Consider the following 17,381-nt stretch of genomic DNA (forward strand, 5'->3'; position numbering starts at 1 on the left):
TTCCCTTATAATGAGGAGCCGTTCTTAATTATCACGGGTGGGGCTACAAACCCAGCGCAGCAAGCACATCATGTGAGAGGTGGAGGCAAAGAGTAGAAGAGAGAGGAAGCTGTCTCACAGTGTTTTCCCTTTTTCCTGCTTAGCTCTCACACTGTAATTGGTTCCGCGCTGAATGGAGTCTGCTCACGGCAGAACTTTGTTTTCAGGTGAGTTCATCTCCTCAGTAAATAGACATGATGGGGAGGAGAGAGTGTGTGGCAAAAACACGCGCTTCTTTGGGAGCCGAGCCACAAGAGCCGGCTCTCTGAAAAGAGCCGAAATTCCCATGATTACGGGACAGCCAAGTCAGAATGACGTCACTACACAGCAGCTGTCGGAGCGGCGAGCCGCTATATCTGAGCTGAGTTTTGGGATGTTTTTAGTAGAATCCTGACGCAGCAGCAGCAACAATGTTCAACTCTGCTTGTTGTTTCTCCTTAAAAGATGCGAACGAGGAAGAAACGTCGGTCGGAGAAACAGGCACGTAAACAAAACTGATTTGTTCATCTTACATCTGGAAGTAAAACAAGGGAAAGGACGGTCCTCAGATTTTGGGTACAGACAGGCAGTTTTAACCGGGATGGAGGCCCACGATGGGTCGAGTGGAACAACTGTGACATTTCCGACTTCCTCCGATGGACCCCCCGAGCGACTTTATAAGTTTTTCATTGTTTTGTTTTGGATTTTTTTTCTATTTTTATTTTTTCTTTCGTGGTTTTCGGAACTGACCCCGCCTTTCATACAGCTCCTTAACCTCTCTTTATCTGTTTATCATTACAACAGGCGTCATTTGTTTTGCTTGGTGTGAGTCTGGGTAAACTCTGTGGAGCTAATCAGACAATAGTGAAATCTCAGATGCGATTTTTCTTGTGCTAAAGCCAAAATTTGAACTAAATATGTAGTGAGCTTTGGTCATTACAGTTACATTTATACAAAAATCTGGCTCATGGGAAGCAAAGGAAGCTGGAGTGTAAAACTTGTCCACAGCATCCTATCTTTTCGATATGATTCTCAAAAGATCCCACTTTATTGTTATATAACTTAGAGTTTAACCATTTTATTTTAAGCAGTTAGACGTTCAGGTCTGTCCTTTTCCCAAACCTACCTAACAAACAGACGGCAATCAAAACAGTTTGTCAGTGATTAGAGTTGATGATCATTTCAAGATTTCCAAGGAAAACACTGTCATTTAAACAGAGCAGCACTATTATGAATGTAGGCTAAAGGTTGCATCTGATTATGGCAAGTTAACAGTGACTAATAAGAAAATGTTTTCACTTCCTTCCCTTTAGAAACAATGGCCTCCTCCAGCTCTCTCTCCAAGGCCAACACAACCTTCTCTCTGGCTCTGCTCAGAAAGCTGAGTGAGGACAACAACACTGCAAACATCTTCTTCTCTCCTTTCAGCATCTCTTCAGCTCTGGCTATGGCGATGCTGGGAGCCAGAGGAGACACAGCCACTCAGATATCAGAGGTGATTCTACACATCGAACAAGACGCAGCTGAACAGAGAATGTGGTGGGACACAACTGAAATAATGTAAAACAATTTGTCCACAGTGCTTGAAAATTCAGGATTGTCAGGATGATGTCCACACTCTGTTTGCCAAACTGCTGAGTGAGATCAACAATCCAGAAGCTCCATTTGCTCTCAGTGTTGCCAACAGACTGTATGGAGAGAAGTCCTTCAACTTTCTGCAGGTAACCATGAAGATCACATGGATACATGGTGAATGTTTTCAGGATGAATTCATGGATCTTCTTTTTGTTCTTCCAGGAGTTTTTAACCCAAACAAAGACTCACTACAACTCAGAGCCGGAGGCTGTGGACTTCAGAACCAGCAGTGAGGAAGCCAGGGTCAAGATCAACAACTGGGTGGAGGAAAACACACAAGGTGGATCACACACACTGACACACACACCATAGGTTCATGACCCTGACTATCCCACACAGTGTGAACTCTAAGTCTTAGAGTCTAAGGATCAAGAGCTTCATCTAGTGGAACAATGTGTTATTATTATGTCATTAAAAGCTTCAGTCTCTCTGGTCTTGGTTCTGATCCATGTTGCCTCCATATTGTCACCAGGTAAAATTAAGGATATGGTGGCTGAGGGTGGAGTGGACAACATGACCAGGATGGTTCTGGTTAATGCTTTGTACTTCAAGGGCGACTGGTTTATGCCGTTCTCCATGGAGAAAACATACAAGTCTAAATTTAGACTCAACAAGGTAAAACATTAATTTAATTAATGTTAACTGATGTTGTGAGTTTAAGAAATTGAATTCCATGATCAGCTATGCAGAGCGACTTGGAACGCACAATTTTCAGCTTGACTTTCCTCACCTGTCAGTTGGAAACTGAAAAATAGTCACCACACTTTTACCAACTGAGCCACCTTTTCGCTTTGTTTAGTATTTTTTCCAACAAAAAAGAAAAAATGAATTGGCAATATTTTTCCAAGCATTTTTTCTTTTAGTTATTTTGGCTCACAATAAAATTAATTCAAAGTCTCATTATTGAGATGATGGGGGATGGAAATTCAAATATTCCTATCGGCAGGTCAAAACTTTAAAAACAGCAAATTGGCCACAAGTCCATCTTTAATCAGACGACACTGTTACCAAGTTATAATAAGTTGTGTGAAAGCAATACTGTCAACTGGAGTCTCACTTATTGCATCGTCAAATGTTTTCATTACAATTCTTGCGTTTCTTGTCTTTAGGTCGTCACTAAGTCAGTCCAGATGATGTTCCAAAAAAACTATTTCCACCATGCCTACATTTCAGAAGTCAGATGCCAGGTAATCAAGCACAAATTTGCTTAGTATATTAATTACTGCGATGATCAAACTTTGAGAGACTTGCAGTGATCCCAGCATTTACAATGACCTTCATGTTTCTACTGGACAGATCCTGGTGATGCATTACGAAGGATACAAGCTGAGCATGCTCATCTTTTTACCTAAAGGAATACGAGACAGCTCAACGGGGCTAAAAAAAGTGAGATAGAAATAAATATTAGCATTGTTATTATTACCGCACATTTTAATGTTGTTATTAATACACAACTTGTATCTTGCCAGTTGGAGAAGCACCTGACCTATGAGAAATTCCTGAAGTGGACCCATCCTGACAACATGAAAGACACTCTGGTTGAAGTGAAGCTGCCTCAGTTCAAGCTGGAGGAGACATATGACCTAAACAAAGTCCTGAGCAGCATGGGCATGGCGGACGCTTTTGATATAAAGAAGAGTGACTTCTCTGGTGAGACATGAGGCCAGAAATCTTTTCTGGAGGCACACCGATGTTTACAAATACACATCTTAGTTTTTCCTGTTTGGTTTACTGATTTTTAGTGTTTCAGATATTCAGACAAATTTGAATATCAGACAAATATAACTTGAGAAAATACAAAAAGAATTTTTTCAAGTTTTTTAATGATGATGAAACAGGTTGAACATGGCAACCTGCTGTTAATTGCCCCAAAAATTGAATCAGGAATTCTTTGTGATTAATCACATTATTTAGAAAGCCGAGTTCAGTTTTCTGTGATGGACTTATGACATATCCAGGGAGTAGCCCACCTCTCGCCCACTGACCCCTGGAGATAGAACCCAACCCAGCAAGGACAGTCGGGTGTAGACGATGGATGAATGGTTGGAGTCAGGCTTTGGGACTCCAATGAACCAAAGGGAGAGTCATTTACAATGAATGGAGAAGATTTGTAAAATACACTGTGATCTTAAAGTCATTTCTACTTGAGAACCCTCCATTGTGACTGAAATACAGCGATCCTCCAAAGAGAAGTGTTTCAAAGCCATATTACCTGATATTAAAATTGCATTGCCCAGAGACAGTTGTTGCTGTTAACCTTGGCACCAGTAATTATTTAAAAGGAGCATTTACTTTTTTTCTACCCAGGCCGAGTTTGTTTGAATGTCTTTTTAACCCTTTTAATCATTATTTGAAACTTGACACTATTTGTTAACCTTTGAATTCAAACTCAGGGTGTCGGAGGCTGAGACCAAACAATTACAATTCATCGTTTAAAAGAATATCTGGACTGGTGTTGCTGACTGTAAACACTAAGACCATCAGTGGTTACAAGCTGGTTTGGTTGAAGTTTTGACACGTAAAATGCAGCACTGGGATGATTTCAAAGTATCTTTCCATGTCCTTTATGGCAGGAATGTCTGAAAACAAGGACCTCTTTCTGTCCAGCGTGTCCCACAAGGCTTTCGTGGAGGTGAACGAGAAGGGAACTGAAGCTGCCGCCTCCACTCAGATGCGTTTCCGTTGTGGCAGTTCATTCCTTCCTCGAATTAATATTCCGATTAGCTTCACTGCAGACCACCCGTTCCTCTTCTTCATCCGCCATGACCCCACCAAGAGTATTCTCTTCGCAGGACGCTTCTGCTCCCCTTAGTGCGCTCTGTCTCTTTTAGAGCAATGACTGCATCATGAAAGGTTGCATCAGCTGAAGTATTGTCATTTTTTTTCATGACATATTAGGTCAGAGTACACTGAATAAATGCTGTGAGGATCAAGCCGCCTTACGAAGTTTTATGCACTGTTTTTATAGCAAGATGACTGAAGCTGCTAGAGTTAGAAACTTTCAGAAGCTCTGATTCTACCAAAAAGTAAACTTTCTAATAGTTTAAGTCACAAAAGATATTGAGGTAGTAATAGAAGTATAAACATATTCATCTTATCCCCTTCTTATTTGTCTTTTTTCCATTAAATTAGGACTGAAAAAAAAGTTTTCTGCTGCTTACCTACAGAGGTCTTTCATTTCTGTCATACCTCAGGTGTTTAAATTGATGTAATGTTACATATTTTTATACTTTTATAGGAGGGCTTGTCTTTTTGATGTATCTATTGCTTTACTTCTGTTCCTTTGTTCTTCCTGCAAATCATTTTAAATGTTTATTAATAGTGCTTCACAAAAAAAACTTGCACGGACGCACCTTGAAGTATTAAGCTCCTTTAAAAACAAATATTTTCTAATAGGAAAGTTGGAATGTTGATTATTTTTATGATGGGCTATATCTACATAAGTTATCTCTCAAGCAAACGCATAATAAATTTTATTTGTTGAAGCTACTTGAGAAATATTTGTGTGTGAATGTTGCTAACTAGCCATACCCAAAGGTGATGTGGATTAAACTGAGCAGAAGGGAAGAAAGGCTCACGTTCAACCAGATCCCTGCAGCTTTCCACTAACCATCCAAAAAGCTGCACCAGAATATTTTTTTTTTACATATTTGTTAAAACTGTCACTATGTTGCAACAGTAAGCTATAAGACAGATAATGTGTGAAAAAATCAAGGTGCTCTGCCTTCTCGCAGTGCTAACTGAAACAACCAATCAGACCCAGGAGGCATGTCTTAGCGCTGTCAATCACAATGTGTGCGTTTGCTGCAGCTGGCACAGCCTGTTGGGAATCCTCAAGCTAGTTAATGTAGTCACCAAAGATGGTAGATAAATCATTTTCCTTTATTAGTAAGGTGTTTCTCTGCCATTAGCACATTTAGCAGGATGTCCATGAGTCAAAGCTGCCTGAAAATGACCCTTTGATCAAAAATGGCTGACTTGCTGTTGTGTTTAGAGCATGCCTCCAACAGACCTTTTTTTTGTCTTAGTGGTTTCTACCTATGTACCAAATTTCAGCTTTGTACGATCTACCATTTGGCTCGTCTCACATTAGGGGGCGATGTAGAACCGCCCGCTTTTGATTTCATTAAAATTCTAAAAATTTCACGTGGAGGACAATTTAAAGTTTAACGAGTTTTCATACATGTTCAGGCCTCCAAACGGGCTTCTTTTTTGGGAGGAGATAAATGAACATTTGGATTCCAACTGGTCTTCAGAGCATTTTTACCTAATTCCATTCTTGTTGAAAACTAGTTTTCTGTACCTACCTCACCCAAAAGGACCAGTCACAACAGAGCTTTCACACACATATGTTCCCTGAAGGGCACAAACCGACTGTGCTCATCTGAATATGACACTGCCAAGAGTAATCTCTCTCTGCCATAGAAACCCATCTTGATCATGTCAAGCCTCTGGTGTCTTTCCATAAGCAGAGTTTTTCCATAATTCTCAAAGAAGGATGATGTCCATACTCTGTTTGCCAAAATGCAGAGTGGGCTCAACAATCTAGAAGCTACATTTGCTCTGAGTGAATTTCAGTATGTAAATAGTATGTTACAAGTAATATATGAAGCAAATGTACAAGTCTTCTTCTTGTATTATAACAAGCTATTAAAGTTGCAATCTATTAAAGTAGCAAAACGTAGTGCATTTCAGTTTCAGTAATTAATAAAATTGTACTTAAACTACACCTAAATAAGCAAAAATAAAGACTAGAAGTATATAAATGGAGAATTGGTAAGATAAGAGTGCATTTGTGGTATACTGCAAAGGTTCTTAATAAACCAAAAACAGAACTACAGGTATGTACTTAGTACATTATTTTGTAAACTTAAAATTGATTTTAGAAAAGTATTTGTTTATGAACGGAAATCTGTTTAGTGTAGTCTAACAGAGCATTAACTTAGCATACCTTCTAGTACACTACTGCATGGCACATAGTAGAACTTGCTATACTTAAGCTGATAGTCAAGTATTCTTAATGAAATAAACTTCAACTTTACCAGTTTTTAAAGGGGCTGTGAGCATTTCTGTTAAGAGGTAACATTCTGCTTTACTTCAGGGCCTTTCTCACCAGCTCTGCTGTCTCTAGGTTGGGATTTCTCTGCTGCTGGTTTGGATGTTATGTGGCTCGTTGTTGTGTTGTGAAGAATCTTCCAGCGGGTATTTCAGCATTTTCCGGTTCTTTGCGCGAAGAGGAGGTGCCACCACTTTGCCCCAGGACAAGTAAGAAAGAGAAATATCTCCTGTTCATGGGAAGTTCTGGCAGAAACTAGGTGACAAATTAAACTAGGTGGTTCTACATTAAACTGTAGTTGAAAACTTAATCTATAAACTTGAATCAATTCTTCTCTCGACACAATCTTAGCCAAGCTGTTGTAAATGATGAACTCATAAGTAGGTTAATCTGCAATATAAATATGACCTAAAGTTTTAAAAGGTCATTGTTCGTTGTCACTCATCTGGTTACCTAGACACACCCCAAAATCCCTATTGCCGCAGGGCAGAGTTATGCAAATATATGATACTCTGCTTTAAAACAAGATTGTCCTGAAAAATGAAATAGGATCTGATAAAAACACATACTCAAAGATGGAGGAGTTTAGATTTGGCAGTTCCAAGAACCAGTTTCCTCTATTTATCTCACCCAGAAGGACCAATCACAACACTCACAAAAATGAAAACGCGTTCCTTTTCAGGGCACGTGCCGACTTGAGTGTGCTCACCTGAATACGACACTGCAAGGAGTCGTTCGCTCTCTGCCACAGAAACAGCCCTGATCGCTTCAAGACAACACGGATCTTTTGGTAAGTAAAGTTTTCCTTCTCTTGGGAATATAAAAATTGTTCTGTTTAATGGCTAAACATTTATTACACGAATGGGATCTGGTCACACACAGATAAGTTTCATTTTACACTGAGTGTGTTAGGAAGTGTGGATAACTAGTATGTCAGCAGAGACTCACCGTAGAGCGAGGAATGAATACTAGTCTGAACAAAGTCATGCAGCTTGAAAATGACTGTTTTATCCTTGGTTTACGTCAGAAACTATGGCCTCCTCCAGCTCTCTCTCCAAGGCCAACACCACCTTCTCTCTGGCTCTGCTCAGAAAGCTGAGTGAGGACAACAACACTGCAAACATCTTCTTCTCTCCTTTCAGCATCTCCTCAGCTCTGGCTATGGTGATGCTGGGAGCCAGAGGAGACACAGCCACTCAGATATCAGAGGTGATCTTGTACTTTGATATCTGGTCTATGTTATTTTGTACAGTGCTCTATTTTTCAGTCATTTGCTAGCTAGTAGATAACCCAAAAGCTTATAACGATGTTACATTGCGCTTAACTTTTTTTGAACATGTCTTATGTCTCCACAGTGCTTGAGAATCAAGCATTGGGAGGATGATCTCCACACTCTGTTTGCCAAAATACTGAGTGAGCCCAGGTGAAAAAAGTATACTTTAGTATATTTCAAACATACTTATATTTGTCAAAGTACATTTTAAGTAAGTATTAAGTGTACTACCTATAAATATATCTGAGGTATACTAAAAGTATACTTGTACCAATTTTGAAATTAGAACTTTAAACACACTTAAACATAATTGTACCGAAATACACTTTTAATAAATATATTAAATAAAAGTATACTTTAAATTAATAAAATATATATTTGCCCAAGTGTAAAAATACACTTGCTCAAGTATATTTAAAATATATTTAAAATATACTTTGTGTATGTTTTAAAATATACACTCAAAATAGATTTTTTTAAAATTCACTTAACACTACTTTAAATGATTAATTTCACTATGTTTTAAATTACATCTCAGTGTAAATTTTAGGCTAATAAAGTATGCCTTTTTAAAATTTTCTTTATTTAACCAGGTGAACCCTGTTGAGATCCAGATCTCATTTTCAAGAGGGACCTGGGCAGAAGTCTGCAACACGCAGCAACCTGATTACAAAATGAAACTAATTAATATATATGCAGAAGTATGTCTTTTAGGCACCTATAAAGTACTTTTCATGTAATTTTTAGGCATACTTTTTAAGTATGCCTTTTTAGGTGCCTTAATAATCTTTTACTATTTTTGTTGAAATTGCAGAGAATAAAAAAATTATAATCATGGTGTAATGTATAAGAAAGTACCCAATCCATTTTCAGATATGACGTAAGATCTATAATCAACAGAATTAGCTCCAGTTCATACTCCAGACCAGATGGTGGCGGTATTGCACAGTTTCATTAAAAAAAATGAAATGAAAAAACGCCATAAAGAGAAGAAAAAAATTTGAACGCAGGGAAGATCACAGGCGCCATAGACATAATATAAGAGTAGACCCCGCATTGGCCGCTCCGGCGCAGGAAATACGGCGGCCATCTTGGAGCGGTATTACCCTCCTACTTTGCTCAATCAAAACAGCAGAAGATGCCTCAGCACTGAGGGATATTGTTATTCGCATCTATGGATTATTGATGTGAGGGCTCCACAGACAACATTTCACAAGTCACACTTAAATTTGCATGTTCATTGTGTTCATTTTGACGTGTAAACTGATAATTTATGTAAAGTTCATAAAGTTGTGAGTAAAATTGGACAATTTTAAAATGTCAGTAATAAAACAAAATATTTGAATTACCTTGAACATTTTGTGTAATTAATCTTTCCATGTAATTGTAGCCTAAAACAATGTAAGTGCTCTAGTGTACTTATGCATGTAATGTACAAAATAGGAAAGTATGAATAAAGATGAATTATGAGTAATTCAAATTGTACTTTATTAGCAATAGCAGTAAATCAAAACTAAAAGTTAAGTGTAATTTAAATACATTACTAATATATTAGTAGTATATTTAAAATATATTTAAAGCATATTAAAAGTATATTTTTTATATAATTCTGACAGAATTAGTACACTCAAAATATACTAATCAAGCTCTTGAATACTACATAAAAAAGTATACAAAGTACTGAAGTAGCCTGCGTACTTGAAGTTGTTCCAAAAAAGTACGTTTAAGTATACTAAAAATTGTAATTTAATACTATTTAAATATACTAAGCACAGAAAAAGTTGTTCCAAAATAGTACAGTTTAAGTACATCAATCAAATTATGTTAAAATTCAGTATACTAAAGAATACTCTTTTTTTTTACTAGGGAGCTCAACAATCCGGAAGCTAAATTTGTTCTTAGTGTTGCCAACAGACTGTTTGGGGAGAAGTCCTACAGCTTTCTGCAGGTGAGAGAGTAATAATACACGTTTTCATTACCAAATATATGTTCACTATGTGCTTTATTGGGTACACCTCTAGCAAGTCTTTTTAGCACAACTAGCGAATCATTCAATCAGACCTGGCATCCGTGGTGCAGAGTCCCACTCATTCAGCTGACTTGCTTTTGTTTAAAATGAGAATCAGAGTAGAAAAGAAAATGGATTTAAGTGACTTTGAACATTGCATTGTTGTTCGTGTTGGACAGGCAGTTTGTGAGTACAGTGATCCCTCTCTATAACGCGGTTCACCTTTCGCGGTCTCTCTGCTTCGCGGATTTTTTTTTTTTTTTTTTTTGTGTGTGTGTGCAGTTTTTTTCTCAGTGCATTGTGTTCTGCGTCCTGATTGGCTAAAATATACGTAATACAGATTGGCCATTCAGGAGATGAAAACTGAAACTTTGAATGCCTGCTGAAAAAAACTGTGGCCGGAGGCTCTGCCGTGTGAATCTCGCAAAGCAGCTTGGAGGAGACGCTTTAATGACACGACTCCGGATGACATTAATGCCGTGATTGATGAACACGCACATCCATTCGCTGACCTGAAAACAGGTTTTGTTCTTTGGTTTCAATGTAGAGTATTTAATTATGCTGTGTAATAATTGTAAAAAAAATAAAGGTAACTCTACTTCGCGGATTTCACTTATCGCGGGTTATTTTCGGAACGCAACCCCCGTGAAAAAAGAGGGATCACTGTACTTCAGAAACCGGTGATCTGTTAGGATTTTAAAGATTCAACCATATTTTTAGATGACGGAGCACTGTCTAGATAAAATATCCAGTGATTGGCTATGATTAACACAGATTCACCAAAATTAGACAAGAACAGATTTTAAGAACATTGTCTGGTCGTCACATAACTGGTTTCCTAAAACATGACAATGATTTGATTGTACTTTCTTCAGTCACTACCTCTCAATGTTTAGAACATGTCTAGAATATGGTGGAACAGGATAAAGGAAGACAACTTGCTGAATCTATTGTACAAAGAACTGAGGCACTTCTGAAAACAAAGCCTCTTTTGGTTTCAGACCTCTTTAGATAAAGTTTTCTTTACTTAAAAGCCTGTCAGGATACAAAGGTCAGTTTAAATTGTTTCATGTATGAAACATACCAAATACAATTTTTGGACAGATTCTGTAACACTAGGAAATCAGTAAAATTATACTAAAACCAATTAATCATCCTACAAAATCAGTAAGTAAATTAGTGATTGATTACAGTTGTTTTCAGGATGAATTCATGAATCTTCTGTTTGTTCTTCCAGGAGTTTTTAACCCAAACAAAGACTCACTACAACTCAGAGCTGGAGGCTGTGGACTTCAGAAACAAATGTGAGGAAGCCAGAGTCAAGATCAACAACTGGGTGGAGGAAAAGACGCAAGGTGGCTCACACACACCATCAGTTCATCATATGACCCCAACTAACCCAATATCAATGTCAATTTATTTACAAAGCACTTTAAAAACAGGTATTAACTGCGCCAGAAGTGCTGTACAATATTCATAAACACCACAGATAAAAACACAATAATGATTAAGAACTGTAAAGATCATTAGCTCCATCTAGTGGAACAGTGTGTAATTGTGATTTTGTTAATTAGGCTGTGTTTTCGGTGCTGATTCTCATCTGATCCGTGTTCTGCTCATGTTGTCAGGTAAAATCAGGAATATGGTGGTTAAGGGCATGGTGAACAACATGACCAAGATGGTGCTGGTTAATGCCATCTACTTTAAAGGCAAATGGAGTGTCCCCTTCCAGAGATCAAATACCCGTGAGGTTCAGTTTAGACTCAATAAGGTAACAATGGCCACCAATACAGAGTATTTTCTCAATATGTAGGTCTTTATCATTGCTGTTCAAAATAATGATCTTGCTTTTATAGTAACTGTGACGTGAAACGACTATGTTAATGTGGAGGGATTACTCCATCGTGTTCCCAAGCTACAAAGGATCTCTATACAGTTCTTCCAGGGTTTTCTTGGTCTGCCCAGTGAAATGTACAAACTTGAGGTGGTAAGAAGGAATCCTGAACAAAAGTCTAAACATCCCCAACTAAATCCATTGGGTGATAAGTACCAGAAGCTTCAGTCTTAGAGCTTCTGTCCATCAACCTCATCCCCTGAAATGATGTAACTACAAGGTTGTGATCCCATTCTTTACCAAGTACTCAAGACAGAACTCCAAAGGTCTGATGATATGATTGAAACAGTTGGTAAAAGGCCATCAGCTGGTTATGCTAGGTGCTCACATTCGTCTGCTAAATGGCCCCTTCAGTTTCTTTTGCATCAGAGACCAGCACAAAATTTAACCACTAGATATTAATCACCTTCAAGGAAGTGCCCTTGTCTCCATAGTCCTATCATTGTGATCTCTATAGTATCGTCATCGCCCAAACAAATGAGCAACCAGAGTCATGAAGTGCTCAAACCTCTCCACCATATTAGAAAAAAACCCCCACTGTATTTTTGCCCAATTATTGATCTAACTTAACTCATAAAGAAAGGTATTGTTATTTTTTTTCGGTTAATGAGCTCTTCCTGTGTTTGTCCACAGAAAGACACCAAACCCGTGCAGATGATGGAACTTAAAAGCCACTTCCACCGTGCCTCCATTGATGAAGCCAGTTGTGAGGTATTATTGACCTTGGAGCTCACAGGTGGAAGCTGAAATGATGTAATCAGAGACGTGTGAAGCGAGGCAGTTTGGAATGGGTTTTGAGGCGGGTTACATGTAAAGCAGCAGTACAACTCAAATCGCCTGACAGAACTTGCTCAGTGGGAAAATAACCAAACTTTATGAGGCGTCTCACTATGATTCAAGCATATTTGAGAGCCTGTACTTCTCTGTAATGGTCGTGCATCTTTTATTGGACAGATTCTGGAGATTCCCTATGAAGGGAAGGCCCTGAGCATGCTCATCTTTTTACCAAGACAGATAGAAGATAACGAAACAGGTCTGAAGAAGGTAGGGCTCTCTCTGCCTCACAGACTGATGAAACCTCACCACTGACACATATAATGATCGAGCTATCACCTGATCAGCTGGAGGACCTCCTGACTGCTGAGACATTCATGGAGTGGACTCATCCACACGAGATGGAAGGAGGTGAGATTGTCGTGAAGCTGCCTCGATTCAAGCTGGAGGAGAAGTATGAGCTGAACAAAGTCCTGAGCAGCATGGGCATGGTGGACGCTTTTGACGAGACAAAGTGTGACTTCTCTGGTGAGACATGTGGAAGGAGACTGAGATGTTTCAGATGTAGTTAAGTGGATTATGGGTGGAGTGGGGTCCATTAACTAGGCTTTTACGCTGTCAAATCATGATCAAGACTATTGCTTTCAAAATAGACTTGTTGATGACAGAAAATATCAGCCTGAAATTTAAGCTATATAAAACCTTTTTGGTAATTTTTCTTTAAAATTGTCCTTGCTGATTATGCTATTATAAGTCAGACCCCACACCCTTCTCCCATCAATGCAACTTCTGATTTTGTGGTTAGTAAGCCATTCTACTAGAGTTTAAATTGCGGCTACATATGTGGTGTTTTGGATAAATTATAGTCAGTGATTTTACAGAGGAGCTATTTATTCAACACTTTCCAATGACACAACTTTTATGAGCGGTGTGCTGCTGTGATCGCTCTGGTGGTGCCAGCAGTTTGTTTGTCCAAAAAACAAACAAACAAAAAACATTATCTTCCTACTTCTTCCTGTTGTCTTCTTTGTGGTTTTCAGCTGTAGTAACATCCGGTTGTTATTCACGTGACTCATGTGAGGTAAAAAAAAAGGTGTTTCCATTGCAATTTTGCACAATACATCTATTTTCATACGATAAAAAATAAAAAATTAATAGTATCGTAAAAACTTTTTATCAAAAAACTTGAGTTTTTACAAAATTGGCATGTTTCCTTTAATTCTCCTAATTTCAATTTGTACAATTTTATGGTTAATGGCTGCTGAGCACTTTCTATCATAGACCCGTCATGCATCGTTGCTAGTGGAAGTAGTAGCTAACAGGTCCGTCAGGTATGTGAACACATGTTCTGTTTTCATGGCTTGCTTTAGACTGACGTTCCTCCCATGAGCCCCACCGGCTGTAAGTGGGCTAAGCGGTGAAGGTGAGCAGCCGTAAAACACTGTAAACATATTGCTTTAGAACTTCAATTGGAAAAAGGAAAGGCTCAGGTCATAAGCATTTGGACCTCAAATCTGGACACGTCACACAAATTGTTCAATTTATTTGTAGCATTCCTTCGTGGAAGCACACTCTCTGTGGTAAAAGCAGCTCTTTTGTTTTGAATACTAATATATACTTTTGGTTAGATATATCCCTAAAGCTGTGGTCTGTAATCCTGGAATGTCTCTTCTCTTATCTGTGACAGGAATGTCAAGCAACAAAGGACTCTTTTTGTCACAAGTTTCCCACAAGGCTTTTGTAGAAGTGAACGAGGAAGGAACTGAAGCTGCTGCTGCCACAAGTAGCTTGGTGGCAGATAGCGTTTCCTACTTCACTGCAGACCACCCCTTTCTCTTCTTCATTCGAAATAGAATCACCAAGACCATTCTCTTCGCCGGACGCTTCTGCTCCCCCTAGCACGCTCTATGACCTTTGGAGCAGGTGGGCTACTAAACTCCAGTCTTTGAGGGTTAAAGTCCTGCCACATCTAGATGTCCTCCTGGTTCAACACGCTTAAATGAAATGGATGAGTTGCCTCCTGAACTTCCAATCAAGTTCTTCAGAGTCAAACTAGTAACCAATGGCCAAAAATTCTCACCAGCACATTCTATATCCCGTAAAATTACCAGAACAGCAGCCACACTACGTCGCTGTCATTCACAAAATTGCACTGTTACAGAGGTCGCCGAGTCCATTTCCAAAGGTTGTGCCGAAATTCATCTTGGCAGTCTATGTTTGCACTGTAGTAAAGATTCTACGATAAACATTAGGTGGAGACGAACTTATTTGAATGCACGTTTAATTGTTTTCAAGTGTTAAGCTGTCAAAATTGTAAATTTCTAAGACTAGCATGAAGCGTTAAGATCAGAGATGGTCATTCCCTGGGTGTAATGACATAAACTATGAAATTATCTTTATTCCTTCTGGTTCAAAGTGATATAATGATAGGGTGGTTTTTTTTTTTTTATATGATTTCCTTTGTAGTGCCAGAACTTGTTGCCATATCTTTGAACATTTTCTATGGATTACATTCTAAATTTTGAAATTATTTCTTAGTTGTCAAACTTTTTGTTGTCTGGACAAAAGTGTGGAAAATCCATGGGCAATAAATAGCTGTAAGAATCCAAGTAATTGTGTTGTGTGATGCAACTCTTATAAAGTAGGGTGAATAAGTATGTGATGGTCTGTTCCTCTGATTTTCTAAGTTTAGAAGATTAATTACCAGTAAAATTTCTGCTTATTTTTTACTGGATATTTTAATATGGTAGAATTATATCATTCTCTGATGTCATCATAACATCGCATTATTCTCATTTTTGCATAATACAAAATTAAAACGAATATGGTAGGTACAGTCTACAAGGTCACACACGCATGGACAATAGGTGGCGGTATGCACCTCCGAAGTTGTTTGGAATCCATTAAGAATGAGAAGAAGAAGCTTAATTAAGAATATTTAAGAAGAATGAGGATGTATTTTCTGCCATGATTACATGCCAAATGGTACAAGTTTTCAATATGTTTAATACTACTACTAACAATAAAAAATATAAGGACGGATCCCAGACGCCAAAAAAAATCCAAGAAGAAGAAGTTGACGTCATCACACGCCGAACGGTACAGATAGTGCTTCCGGAGCAGATTGTGGAGTATCTTTGAAGTGACAGGTTGCATTTAAAGGTGCGTTGATAGACTTGAGTCTTGTCCCAAAAGTGCAAGCTCCAGAAAGAGCATATGAAGATTTAATAAGACGAAGGCCTAAGTATTAACTTGAATGTGCCGCTTACTGCCTAATCCTTCTCTACCACCTGCTTTGTGTGACGCATAACAAACAGTTGGAATGTAAATTTTAGTAGTCTACTGTTTTATTGACATTGTACGGGTATGAATATGTTCACATTTAAGCAGTAATTGCATGTACTGAAGAACAAGAGGGACTCAAAACTCTGAATATATTTATTTGCAAGCACAGTTGCTGCAGCAAGAAGAAATGTGTTCATGTACATTTGCTCATCTACATTTTATAGTTGCATGTCGTATTTTGTACACATCTAAACGTTATCAAGCTTTCTTTGTATGAAATCGACATAGTTTCATGTTTGTTATGGCATAGCCAGAAATAAACTGAATAAACATTTATAGATATGTTATTTAGTAATATTTTTTGTCAAAAAAAATAAGTTTTGTTTTTTAGTTTGTTTTTAAAAACTCCTATTTGGAGTGAGGAGAAATGTGTTGTTCTTGTTGTTGCATTGAAGCAGCATAAAAATATAATTTTAGTGAATATGATATTAGCAACAAAAAAAAGTTGTCGTCTTTACTCATATTGCTTTTGCAAGTTGCTATGCTTGGGCTTGTTTGAGCAGTTCATTGCATCATGGAGTGAAATGAAGAAAGTCACTTTCCGTAATTCACTCCCAACATTCACACCCAAATAAACTAAGTGACCTTCAAGTAGCTGACTCTTCTCAACTGGAATTTTCTGCTGAATTTGCTTTTTTTTTTTTTTTTCATTACGTTTGACCTTTTTAGGTCAAAATGGCACATTAGATGTGTGAGACTGTTCCTTCAAAAATGACCAACACCTGAGCTATTAAAGGTTTTATCTAGATTTATTTGTATAAATATGTATAAATTTTGCTGCTTCTAATCAGATGTTAGAGAAAACTGATTAAAAAATCCTGGTGCGTGATGAAAGTCTACCTTTCATGCGTGGTTACTAATTTTTTCCTGCTTGGTTCCCACCTTTCTTTGAAGAAGTGGAGGTGTGGTTGGGTGGATGATCTCAGTCTTCACAGGAACAGATTACACCAGCAGTTCATGATTATTTTAATTTCATATTTGCCATTTGTTCTTGCAACATAATCTGGCATTGACAGCACCAGACCCAGAGGGCTTCCAGGTCTCAGACTTAAAATCATCTGAAGAGGTGCAAAGAGAACATTGACAATTCACGAATATCTGTATTCAATATTCTCCACTTCTATTTCCTTTGGAAACTGTGTTAAACTGTAGATTGATATATATATGTGTGTGTGTATATATATATTTGCATATATTTTATCAAACAACAAAGTTCTGCGACTAGTTCATTACATTTTCTTGTATTTGTTGTAATAGATTTTTGCTAACTAAATAAAGAAATATATCTTAAGTAAATTAATAATGTAATGCTGTATGTTTTATGCTGCATTGGTATCTTTAGTTTGTGGGGTTGGAATGGTGTCAGTTGATAGAGATA

General features: G+C 37.9%; 2 protein-coding genes across 4 annotated transcripts; both read left to right on the forward strand.

The window, feature by feature from the left end:
- The first annotated feature begins 140 nt into the window (after positions 1-140).
- On the forward strand, positions 141-5,142 carry LOC106914568 (leukocyte elastase inhibitor A-like). Its single transcript, XM_014981432.2, has 9 exons — positions 141-519; positions 1,332-1,513; positions 1,599-1,739; positions 1,816-1,933; positions 2,126-2,268; positions 2,763-2,840; positions 2,950-3,039; positions 3,123-3,303; positions 4,227-5,142. Exons 1-9 carry the CDS (start codon positions 450-452, stop codon positions 4,463-4,465), a joined length of 1,242 nt encoding a protein of 413 aa, XP_014836918.2. The 5' UTR covers positions 141-449; the 3' UTR covers positions 4,466-5,142.
- Positions 5,143-7,379: 2,237 nt separating this feature from the next.
- LOC106914569 (leukocyte elastase inhibitor-like) lies at positions 7,380-16,596 on the forward strand. 3 transcript variants are annotated; one of them, XM_088001248.1, is made up of 10 exons: positions 7,380-7,499; positions 7,737-7,918; positions 8,065-8,132; positions 9,849-9,930; positions 11,228-11,345; positions 11,619-11,761; positions 12,518-12,595; positions 12,839-12,928; positions 13,006-13,069; positions 14,346-16,596. In XM_088001248.1, exons 2-10 carry the CDS (start codon positions 7,742-7,744, stop codon positions 14,555-14,557), a joined length of 1,032 nt encoding a protein of 343 aa, XP_087857374.1. In that variant the 5' UTR covers positions 7,380-7,499; positions 7,737-7,741; the 3' UTR covers positions 14,558-16,596. The 3 variants fall into 3 exon arrangements, with proteins under 3 accessions (XP_087857374.1, XP_014836919.2, XP_014836920.2); XM_014981433.2 differs by having other exon boundaries at positions 7,381-7,499; positions 13,006-13,186; XM_014981434.2 differs by having other exon boundaries at positions 7,414-7,499; positions 7,852-7,918; positions 13,006-13,186.
- The last annotated feature ends 785 nt before the right edge of the window (positions 16,597-17,381 follow it).

The sequence above is a fragment of the Poecilia mexicana genome, unplaced genomic scaffold (genome assembly GCF_051168715.1).
Source record: "Poecilia mexicana isolate PSO_F unplaced genomic scaffold, ASM5116871v1 scaffold_20, whole genome shotgun sequence".
In the NCBI taxonomy this organism is placed as follows: domain Eukaryota; kingdom Metazoa; phylum Chordata; class Actinopteri; order Cyprinodontiformes; family Poeciliidae; genus Poecilia; species Poecilia mexicana.